General features: G+C 34.7%; 2 protein-coding genes across 2 annotated transcripts; one reads left to right on the top strand and one right to left on the bottom strand.

Annotated features, from left to right (window-relative positions):
• Positions 1–51: 51 nt before the first annotated feature.
• On the top strand, positions 52–2,581 carry LOC128180383 (leucine-rich repeat transmembrane protein FLRT3-like). The gene is made up of 2 exons (XM_052848467.1): positions 52–173; positions 390–2,581. Exon 2 carries the CDS (start codon positions 441–443, stop codon positions 1,959–1,961), a length of 1,521 nt encoding a protein of 506 aa, XP_052704427.1. The 5' UTR covers positions 52–173; positions 390–440; the 3' UTR covers positions 1,962–2,581.
• Positions 2,582–3,807: 1,226 nt separating this feature from the next.
• LOC128180307 (uncharacterized) lies at positions 3,808–11,969 on the bottom strand. The gene is made up of 10 exons (XM_052848284.1): positions 11,150–11,969; positions 10,297–10,509; positions 9,737–9,881; positions 8,879–9,343; positions 8,420–8,540; positions 7,937–8,032; positions 7,510–7,614; positions 6,851–7,078; positions 5,813–5,896; positions 3,808–5,374 (listed from the first exon to the last, which is right to left on the bottom strand). Exons 1-10 carry the CDS (start codon positions 11,228–11,230, stop codon positions 4,912–4,914), a joined length of 2,001 nt encoding a protein of 666 aa, XP_052704244.1. The 5' UTR covers positions 11,231–11,969; the 3' UTR covers positions 3,808–4,911.
• Positions 11,970–12,499: the final 530 nt, after the last annotated feature.

Here is a 12,499-nt window from a genome sequence, read left to right as displayed (position 1 = left end):
CATTCAGAGCTCGACATGGCCCATCCACTCTCTACCGCGGCGCACTATAAAGTGCTGCCTTACAGAGTAGTTTGCACGCCACGAAAAACCTGTCACGTGATCTCCTCGCCATTACGCATTGGATTAGACGGAGACCTCTAGTAATTAGAGTTTTCACATTTTTCAACTTCTAGGTACTTCATATTTATTTTTTCATTGATTTATACATATATTTTAAAACAGTAATGTAGTTTTTCGTGTTTATGAGGAATGTAACGTTAGCAAACAGAGTGATCTCGTTCTATTTTGTGAATGAAAATATTTCTTGGCACTACGCCGAGATATATATCGACACTTTTAAGCTGATGTGACTATTTTGCTTAGCTGCAATGACTGAATTTTTTTGGCAGATTATTGAGAGTTTTTTCAATGAAGCGAAGAAAAAGAAACCCCCGGATGTTATGTCTAAATATAGCATCCACGTGGTTTTGTTTACTACCAACACGTGCTATGGTGGAATCAATATGCTAATGCGGCAGTTGCAGTTGCTAGCGATCATTGTCGGCATCGTTCGAGCGTGCCCCGAAGACTGTAAATGTTTCAGCAAAACTCTGGACTGTAGTTTCAGAAGGCTGAAGGAGCTCTTCAATATCCATGACAACTATCAGATCTGGAATTTCAGTGGCAATTCATTGGACACCAAAGCAATGATAAATATAGAACCAAGTGTTACAGATTCCGTGCAGATTCTTGATATTAGTCATAACGAACTTGGCAATGTTAAAGAGCCCTCTTTCCTACGATTTGGTCAATTAAGAGAATTGAACTTATCACACAATGAATTAAATGATTTTAAAAGTTCCTTACCCCCAGGACTTGGGGTTTTATATCTCAGTAACAATTTAATACATACATGGCCACATCTTTATTTAGCTCAAGCATCTCAAGTTACGAAAATTCATTTTGATCATAATTTACTTAATAACATGAGCTGTGAAGCTGATGCAGATTCTCTCTTACACAGACTAATAAATCTAGATTTATCATACAACCACATTGAACATATTGATAAATGTATTTTGAAAACTATGCCAGATTTAAACGATTTAAACTTGTCCAATAACAAATTATCTGCAATAAAAGAAGGGTTATTTGACTCCAGTACACAGCTACAAAAGTTAGATTTATCAAAGAACATGTTAAGAAAAATTCCTGGGGGCATCTTTGAAAATCTCCCAAATTTGGCATACCTATTTTTATCACACAATAAACTTGTAACTTTCCCACTTCATTTACCTGTTTTTGAAGTATTAGATTTGTCTTTTAATGAAATTTCATGTGTGAAAGAGGATAAAAAGAAGGATGTATACCCCCATGAGATTCTCTTGTTGGGAGGAAATCCATTTCATTGTGACTGCAAAATTCGATGGTTGAAAGAATTCATTGAAATGAGGGAATATCAATTGCATTACTTTGATATTCCAGAGGAAAAGTTCATTCCAATTTGTCACAGTCCTTATAACCTGTTTAACGAACCTTGGAACATGCTGAGTACCGATTTATTCGTCTGTGATTATGACAACATTCACGAGGAGGAGGATACTATATTCGAAAATTCTGAACATGAAAGTGAAGATAACTTAAAATTAGAAGCAGTGAATATTGCAGAAAACTCTGTAAAATTGCAATGGAAAAACATTCAAGTGATTTCTCTAATTGAATCAACATATCAACTAAAATACCATCAGTTCGGCCATAGGAACAAAGAGACAATACGCTCTTTTAGATCCACCACTTCTTCTTATGTCCTTCATAATCTCACGGCTGGTACAGCTTATATCATCTGCTTGCAAGAGGTCACTTCCATCAGTAATAAAGAATTGGACTGTGTCGAGCTTATCACAGCTGAGGACAGTTCACTATTGGCCTACTTATTTTTTGCTTGCATTTTATCAGTTTTGTTTTTCTTTTTTCGTAACTAAATTGCAGCTGTCAGGATTGATCTAAAATTCCATCAGATGACTTAAAGATTATTGTGTTTGGAGGGGGGGGGGGGGTTGTAATTTGTAAAGGGGAGGAACAGATTTTTTCATAAAGAATTAAAAAATTTTTAGTTTTGAAACTCATTGTACTGTTGTTAGAGAAAGGGATATGCATGTTTTAGGTTGTTTTTTTTTTGCTAACACTGGAATCTATATGTTGAGGGATAGTTATAGCTGCAGGTCTGTAGGTCCTAGTCTGGCTCTGCGGAAATTCGGATGGACGACCTGGGAGCTACAGTGCCACCCATCCAAGGACATCCATACAATTTTTTCAGACTCAGGAAGCTACAGACCTGCAGCTTGGGTAGTTTGAGATTTTTCTTCATTTATAAGATAATGAGATTTTATTTGGAGGAAAGAGGGATGTGCCATAATCAATGTTTTTTACTTCATGTCTATGATGTCTTTCTTTACAATGAGTGTAAAGCAGTTAATTGAAAATGGAAGTAAATACACCATAGTCATCAAGCGAAATAAAGAATATCTAAAATATTTGTATTTCAGCTGATTATGATTTTAAAAAACTATTTTTCATTTAATAAAATTAACTCAGAAATGTAGTTAAAGTTTCTTCTTTTTACACCTTAATCACTGAGATCACCATTATTGCATTTATTACAAGTTTTATGTAGCAGACCAATTGATAAATTAATGAAGCACAGTTATTAAGTTTCTTGATCTCTTACATGCAGATCTATAACAAATTTTATTGTACTATCACAGTGCTGACATGACCATTCCTTCCATGCTCCGTTAATACCTATACAGGTGTAGCCATGCACTTAAAGCAATATGAGCCTTTAGTTTACTGACTGAAGTCTTACGACCACTGAGTTATGTGCTCCTCTCTAAGGAGGACCAATAAATATATAAAGATAAAATAGTTGGAATGGGAATTGCACTTACTAAGAAAGGAGGAATGGGCATATCAATTTAATGAAAAGGTTTGGCTGAACCGGGAATCAAACCCAGACCCCCCCCCCCCCCATAGCCCCTGCAACTCAGCTCTATAAAATGATTAGCTATACCCAGGCTGATATATATGGTTCATGAAGTAGCCCCAATTACTACAAATACAATAGTCAATTGATTGTCTGCTACTGAAACAGGAAAGACTGGCTTAGTAAAGAGGTGATAATGATATAATTAAAACATTGATTTTTATGTTGGTAAATATTTTTCCTTTAGTTACTAGTACTATAATATTTACTATCATAGCTAAGAAAATTATCAAAGAAAGGACACACCCATAAGATGATAACATCATTATCAGCTTTTAACTACCTCGGCATACAGTGATTTGGATCATTCCATGATTATTAATGCGTCATCACAGGAGTGATGAAAATATCAGCAATGATGTGATGAAGAGTCCGCATATGTCCGCAGGTGTGATGTCAAGGGAGAATCCTTATATCAGCAAAGATGCGATGAAATATTTAAGAGTGTCCTATTAGCAAGAGTGTAATGAAAAGTAAGCAAAATGTCCTCCTTTTAGCAAGGACATGATATGAAAATTATGGGGAACATATATATTAAATATACCAGAAATATTGCATTTTTTTTTTTAATGTAAACAAAATGCACCAAAAGTAGTCAAATATCAATTACTTATTTTTTTAAGAGAATATGTATGTCTCTACCATAATCATATCCTCTTAGCTGCTTCCTTTGAAATTGTATATCTTTATAAGGTAATAAATATTATTATTTTTAATTTTCACATGAGGAAATTCTAAAAAAAAAAACAAAACAAAACAAAAAAAAACAAAAACGAAACAACATATAAATGTTATATATTTAATTAAAAATAACAAACTTTGGAAGCGATAACACTGTAAAACATGTCTGAATAATTTATGAATAAAATCAAACAACGGAAAGGTAAAGTGTAGGATAAATCCAATTTCATACAAACAAAAAAATCACATTAACAGAACTGATAACACACACAAACCACCTCTGGAAAATAGAGGACCTTTGCCACAAATCTTTTGCAATAATTGGTGAAAACTTTAAAAGTTTTTTTTATAATGCTGCTTGAACGTTCTTTATCGGGGAACAACTTAAAGATGATGGTTCACCATCCAAGCATAAAATTGTTTGGTTTACAGTGAGTGTCTTTTATAGGAACAATATCTTTTTTATCTGAGTTTTTAAAAAAGAAATGTACATATGTATAGTTCACCTCGAATTTTCCAAAGCTAGTAACACCAGCTGTTTCAGTCCATCTTTCTAACCAAAACCATTCCCAAAGAGGGGGGGGGGGAGGGGGGCTTGGATAAAAAGGAATTTGACAATTGACAATTTAGTTACTTATACTCTACATTCATGCTCAAATCATGCGGGGTGGTAGCCTAGGATTCCTCTTGAAATATTAATGTATTTAAGCCAACCCTCCTCCTCCCCAGATAAATGGAGAAAATTTCCTGAATGAGAAACTGAATATTTACCATTCCACAGAGTCCAAAATAAAATCGAAACTTATCTAAACTGACAAAATAAATTATATGTAATTCTTGCTTCTTAAGGAAATAATATTGAGATAAAAGCCCATCTAGATGTATTTCAATGTGAAATGGCCCAGCTGATAATATATAATCCATCACAGAAGCAGTGGAAGCATATTGAATAAATATCACTCTCCATCTATCTCCTTCTGTGGAGAATTCAATTTATAGTTGAAATGTTTTCACTAAATGAATAAATTAATATAAAAAGATAAAAAAACATTGCCCATGAGAGTCTTTTGTTATTTCCTTTAAAAACTGACGAAACAAACAAGGAAATATTTCTCAAAAGTGCCCTTGGCTAGCTGCATGCTTTATCCAAAAAATTCCACCTCTTTCAAGAAATAATGATGCCTATGGCATCTTTATTTCTTGAATCGCTAAGAGTTATTTTCTGAAGATTCATTTTCTGTGTCCAGATCTTCCACTTCCTCATCATCTTCGAAGTCCTCCTCCTTACCAACAACCTGCCTCCCATTCTCCTGTCTTCCATCCAAATTAACCCCAGGATTTCCTTGAACCTCTTGTTCAGATGTCTGAACAGGTTCTACCGTCTGAACACCCGGCTCACCACTTCCTTCCTTCTGGGAAACAGTTAAACTTTCATCATTTCCATTTGTCATTTTAAAACGAGAATCTTTTCCTCCAGCCTTTCCACCGAACACCGGAATTTGAGTACGATAAGTCTTTATGGTTTGGAATTTACACTTGGAAAAAGCCATGATGCAGTGCAAGTTTCCGCCTGCTTTCTTGGCTTTCCGCCGCTGCATGCCTTTTTCCAGTCTGCGAATGTCCAGGAAATCGGGGTTGACACACCCAATATCTGTTACTATATCCATCCATCTGTGTTTGGAAACAACAATTTCAGTACTTGTTATGTTTATAGTGTTATACATATATGTATTTACATTAATCAATGAATATTACTGTTAAATCATCTTTAATCGTGGAGGTCAATGTTCGTGGGTAGCCAAAATTTACCTTGTTCGTGGGGAGCATAATTTTGGGATAATTTTAATAAACATTAAACAAATGTTAGTATATACGTGCGTGGGGGTTTAAATTCATGGGCAGGGGTTACCCATATATATTGGACCCCCAAGAACGATGATGATTTTACAGTATCAATGAGATGAGGAAAAATGACTCTTTAAAACAAGGAAAACAGCCCTTGACAAATAAAGATACAGCTAATCAGTCATCAGACATCCTCTCACAGAATCAGTGAGTCTACGAGTTACTGATCTACATACTGATGTTGTAAGTAACGTGAGTGAGTACCTTTTACAGTGTATGGCTGGGTGACCACTGGCCGGGTCTCCAATCAGGATCCAAGTATTTAGATCCTCCTGAGGTAGTACACCCCTGAAAATCATAGATCATATCATCTCCCACTGCATAACTATGATCAAAATAATAATCTAACTCTGAAAATGTTAAAGCTTATCATCTCTATATATAACTATGCATATTTATAATTTTTCATTGTAAATTCCAGTACTTCTCGGAAAATCATATACTAGTACATGTAATATATATCTTATCATCTTGGGATGTAGCTTGGATTACTGGTATATTACATTGCAAATTTGTTTACACCTCTTAAAATCATTGATCTTTCATTTGACAGCATGTTTTAAACAAAATACAAAAGTCATGAATTTGGGGCACACCCCTCTATTAATGACCTTAATCATTTCTGTGGGATAAGAGAGTAATACTTCAAATATCCAATTGTTTTTATATTCAGTGTTGAATAACAAAAATTAAATACATGTGCATGTGTACCAGGTTTAACATGCATGTATATCTTTTTTTATTAACAAAAGAAGGAAATATAGTTTTCCATAGAATTGTGGACAAACACATTTTCATGCAATGTCAGGAGATCTGTGTAAAATAAAATGTGAGTCAATGGGAAAGTACTTATTCAATGACATGTAATTTTTCACCATTCAGCAAGTGAGGATTTATTTATTACGTACTTTTCCTTATGGAAACAAATGACATGACAAATATGCAAAAACATGTATCTTTTATTTTTCCTTCTTACACAAATAAACTTAAAGCATCCTCATTACATAGAACTGATCGTCCAGGCTACAAGAAACAGATCAAGTACCTGGTACTGTAGTACTGAGTTTTTTTTATGAGGGTGAAAAGTATTTGCATTTTGATCCAAAATAAGGTGCATATATTTTATTAGCTATTTTATGTTGCAATTTCTAAATTTTTGTATCTGAGATGAAACCACAAAATTTAGTCCCCTCAAAAACTATCACCCCTGCAAATAATTCATTGATACGTAATAAACCTTACGCGTAGGCCTCTGTGCACTTGATAGGAGTGTCCTCGAACCCCATTGGACAGAAGTAGTGGTTCTGGCAGTGGTAGATGAAGGCAGTTGTGGTGTCCTGGAGGCCGCGCTTCAGGCTGACCAGGGCCTCCTCGGGGGACGTCCCGTATGTCTTGTTCTTACCCTGGGTCTTGTACAAGAAGTAGGCCCGTCCCCTGACCTTGAAGTGGTCGTTCAGCATTTTGAACCATCTGTAAATTTTTTTTTTTAATTTAGGTAGTGTATTTGACAATAACTGCTCTTAAGTCATAAATAAATGTTGTGGTTTTAGAAATCTGAAGATAGAATTATTGAGACAAATACTGATAATTAATAAACATGAAATGAGTACCTTTTACAGTGAATGAAAATATTTTGAGGTATTTTTTCAAGGTTAAAGAAATTTATGTGGGCTTAACTATTAACTATAGTACTATTTCATCACTACTTACAAATTAAATTAGAAATTTGTACACGCTATAAATATAAATTCCTTTAATAACATGAAGTTTAAATTGAGTACATGTAAGGATTATCTGGTATTAAATAATGTATCCATATAAGTATTCTTTTTGCTTTAAATGAAAAAAAAAAAATATTCTCTATTATTTCTATTTTAAAAAGCAAAATAAAAATTGTTTACCTCAAAAGTGTGGCATTTCCAGTAAATGGTCCAAAGCGAATCTCTCCAAATGGAGGCTTAAATCCCAGAATTGTCAAAGCCTCTTCTTGTGTGATAGGATTTAGACTGATATTAATTAAAGAATGAAGATCGATATTTAGAAGAAAGGATGTTAATATTCATTAAATATGTCGGTGTTTATTAAGTTTTTTTAACTGGTAAATTTTCAAAAATGATTTTTTTACTACATGTACTTACAACAATAAATATGCATGAAAACAACAATTGATTTAACATATTATAATTTGATATATAATTCAAAATGAGCCTTTCAATTTTTGACAACCAGTAAAACACTTTAGTAACAGAAAACCTATATATGTTTAGGAATATTTGAACTTCAAGAGTAACTTGATTCTAGTGTAATAAGTACATGTTCAGTACTTACTTTCCATTGCCCAAAGTACTGAAGAGAAAGTTCCAGCAGGACACAAGGGAGGTCAATCCGCACGACTTGCTGTACTGTGGTCGACTGATACAGTTCCTGCCAATGTCAAAAGACAAATATCAAAGTATTTTCAAAACATAGAATTTGCACTTGAATTTGCAATTTCGCATAATTCTTTAAATGATAGGTGAAATAAATCAAATGTAAGACATTAAAAATCCCCTACAAAATTTAGATATCAAATGGAAAACTTAGAAATACTAGTAAACAAAACTCAAACAATTAATATTATTTTATGAATTCAATTTCAAAAGTGAAAATTTTTTGTATCCGACTCTCTGTGAAAAAAAAATTCTTTCAAAAGATTTTCTTTTCTTTTCTTATTAAACTATGAAATAATGTTGCTATTTATTAATAACAAGAATTTTTAAATTTTCTTTAATTAGTCCTACTGATAGGAGGTGAACTCTTTCCCCACATTACCATCGCTTTTGGTCCAGTACTTTTCGGGAGGAAATCTCGGCTGAAGTGGCCATCACTTTGGGAGGAACAAAATTCTCATAGGATTCATCCGTTTCCTTGGGTTGGAGTTGACTAGTGAGAACTGAAAGGTAGATTCCATACTGAACCTGTATATTCAATTTATACCTCAGCAAAATAAACCAATCTGTTCCAAATAGTAGAATGATAGGAGCAATGCAACATGAGGTCTGGACATTAATTCTTGGGATTTACCTGTCCATACATCAAGAAATTTCTGCTTTTTGATCAGGACCAATATAAGGAATATAAATGGCAGTACCAAAAACAATTGTAATCATGAATGAAAATTTTTCTCCAAATTACCAGACACTAAAAGCAGTCATAATAAAGCAGTATAAAAAACCTTTTATTAGAAGAATGAAACAAAAAAAAGCAAACATGCAGAAAAATAAAACAAACCGGGTTTTCTTCCGCTTCTTCCGTGAGGAAGCATATCTGAAACATCCACCTCCCATGCAAGACTACCATCCCCATCATCCAGGTCATTCCCGACCAACTGACCCGAACATAAAATACCAGAGTTACCAGGAATCTGTGAACCTCCGTCTCGGATTGGTGGCAAGCGAAACGGCCTCTCCTCAGATTTCACAAATCCGGATGAGTTTTCCGGGGAATCTCCCATTGTTGCAATGTACATCTGCTTGGCACTGTTGGATTTCTTGAGCTCCGAGCCCTTTGCTGAGTTGGCAGATTTTCGGACCTCGGCTGTTGGATTGCTGTACGTCGGATTATAGCGGTGTTCGGTAAGTGTGTGCTCTCCTATCTTTGGCAGTTTGTCTGCTGGTTGGGATTGCCTTGTGATGTTAGTTCCGGATGACTGACTTCCTGAGGCTCCTTCTACTGAGAGTCTTCTTGTCAGGTTCCCTGAAACAACAAACCAAAATACTAATTCAAGTACAGTACAATTAATACAGGGGCATGTCAAAATATGTATATACAGTGAAGATTATTGTAATACTTTTACATGTGTTTAATACTAATGGTTAAAAAATTTACTTACATGTATATTATTACACATGTATGCCTTCATTCAGAGTCTGCAATTGTTTCCAACAAATGAAAGTAGATAATAACTTTTTTTTCACTGTTCATGACTGTATTATAGAAAGAGGGGGAGGCTACCTACAAAAACCTTGTGTTTCTTTATCTTTGGAGGTCTCACTAAGATGTTAGCCTTCTTCCAAAGGAAGACGGTATAAATGTACCTATATACTGTAGATCTCATGCTTTAATTAGCCTAGGGTGGAAACTGTTTACCTAGATTGGCCTGTTGTAGTACTCTAGCAGTGTCCACTGCAGCCTCAAAGTTCTCATTGGTCACATGGTTAAGCAGCTCCTCCACCTCCTTCACAAGCCTGGCAACAATGCTAGCATCAATCATGGCTGGAGCTGGCACAGCAGGCTGTCAAAACACAACAGAATGTTTTCAGGTTAAGAAATTACGTGCAAAGTTATTCAGCATTCAGACCATTTTTTTTAATCTCAACTGCATTTTCCGAGATAAACAAAATTACAATCATATTTAACTACTGTTAATATTTTAATCTACCGGTATATAAATCTGCATTGTTTAACCATAAAGGTAACAAACTGGACAACTTATCTGCTACAATGCAGTACTATCTGATCCTAAAGCTTTGTTAAGATGTTGAATGAATTAATATCCCATACCTCCCCAAAACAAAAATGAGGCGGGCTATATTTTTGAAGCTAGACACAACAGTCCAAGATCTAAAAAATGTCAACATATTTGCTACCTGAATATTTCAAAGATGCATTGCAAAACATTGACTTTGAATTTTTAAGATGCACAATACCTGAGTAGAAGGGGGGAGACTGTCGCTGGCGTCGAAAAACTCCTCCTCCTCATCCTCGTCCTGACCGTCATCATCGTCGTCAGAGTAGGGCACAAACTGGGGGCAACTGCTGCGGCTGGTGGGGCCCTTAGGGGGGTCTTCTGGGCGGGGCTCATCGGGCGGGGCGGGGACCAGTCCAGAGATCGACTTTCTACTGGAGTTCCCCATTGATCGCTGAAAGTTCCAAATTGTATGTGAACTCGTTATACATTAATTATGCATTGAATAATGATCAAACTAAACAGATTTTTCGCAGTGTCTGGCTAAAGCTGGGGCATGTATAGAGTATCAGATGGGATTTTTATGTGTCATCTAGTGTATATATCACCTACATGTTGAATAAGCCAGTGCAATTTACTTGATGGAAAAGGCAAGGTTTTAATCAATATTTAACAACAATATGTGGTATAATTGGGAAAAAGACAGATCATTGACTCAGGGAAATACATGTAGATTACTTTTTCATATGTTTGTTATTTAAATATTAATTATCTTCAATACATTACAAAAAAAATTGTTAATATTAGAAATATACACTCAGTGACAATTAAAATGACACGCATGCAATTTGAAAGACCACAAAATTCAGTGAGAGTCAAATCAACATAACTTCTATTTACGGAGACTTGTTCAATCAATACCCTTAAAAAAGTAATCAATGAAATTATATAGTCTTCAGAATTTAAGCATGCACACAAACAAACAATCAAAATGTTAATAAAAATTGATTCAAAAGTAAATGAAAGAAATTTCTGATCACTTGATTGAAAACTGTGGAAGATGAAGTAAAATTGCCCTTGAACTTGAGACTGACTTTGCGACCCAGCAGGTCCATGCTTCGGGTCAAGGTCGGTCCTCGTAGAATTGTCTTAAAATAGCTATTGGAATTTTCCATGATTATCACATGTCATGCACTGTCTCACATTATTCCCATGAAATTTCTGTTTGTTAATTCTAACTGCAATTTTGAGCACACATATCACTTCTTATAGATGTGAAGAAAAAACCCCACAAGAAATCTCTTGCATCCATTTCTACTCTGGAGCAATCACATGTTTTGATTGAATTAAGATGTGCATTTTTTGTTGAACTCCTATATTCGTTAGCACTTAATAAGAGATAAAATACTCCGGCATGTAACATTTTTCATCCCAATCACTGAACCTTCTAAGTTTCCAGGCTGAACGTTAATCATGCATCAAGAACAAAAAATGATTTTGTCCTAATTCGAATAAAAAGTCTCCTGTTTTAATCTTTGAAATGTAGGTGTCCATTTCTGCATCCTTTGTGCAAATAACAATTCAAAGCAAGAACATTTGAGTCGTTTCAAATCTGTGATTTAAAATCCACACAAGGGAATGAAATCTTTCCTGACTCTTTAATGACTTGAGCAAACATGTCGTAAAAGAATAATCAAAACACTGCACTGTGTTAGAGTGAATTTTTAAAACACAAGCCGCCAAAATATCCTGGTGTATCATACAATCAAATTTGTTGGTCACATGGTAATGTAAGGTTAGTTCGTAACACAGTGAACTAACAGAAGTTATTATACTGGGTGTAATGCAAAGTTAAGCAAAAAAAGAAGAAGGAAAAAAAAAATCAGCAATCCGACATTAAGTTTAATGAATTGTTGTTAAGAAATGTCAGGCTGGGTTTAAATTGACAGATAACTGTATGGCGATACAATTGTTATATTGTACACTGCAAGGTGTATAGAGAACAGTGTATATACCCCAGATAAGTTATGTACCTTGGATATCAACCTCATGTCTGTTGTCTGCACTGACACTGAAATGTAAAAATCAAGCTTACATATGTGTAAGAGAGAGAGAGAGAGAGAGAGAGAGAGAGACTTTTAAAGAGACAGAATAAATTTACCAGAGAGTCTGAGAAAAGACACAAAAGAAAAAGAGAGAGAGGGAGAGACCAAGAGACAGATATAGTATACTAAATCAAAAGGACAAGAGAGGGAGAAAGAGAACTTTAGTCATCATTAAACATCTGTTGTCAATAAGCAGTAGTCAATAAGTAATAAACGGTATACACATAGTAACTTCAATATCCCATTACTCTTATTTTCAAGGGATTGCAGCAAAATATAACTATATATTTATCTCTACAATGTAGGGTAAAATTCTTAAATAATTCTGAAATAAGAATT

The sequence above is a fragment of the Crassostrea angulata genome, chromosome 4 (genome assembly GCF_025612915.1).
Source record: "Crassostrea angulata isolate pt1a10 chromosome 4, ASM2561291v2, whole genome shotgun sequence".
NCBI lineage: Eukaryota > Metazoa > Mollusca > Bivalvia > Ostreida > Ostreidae > Magallana > Magallana angulata.
This window is presented reverse-complemented; position numbering and strand designations above follow the sequence as displayed.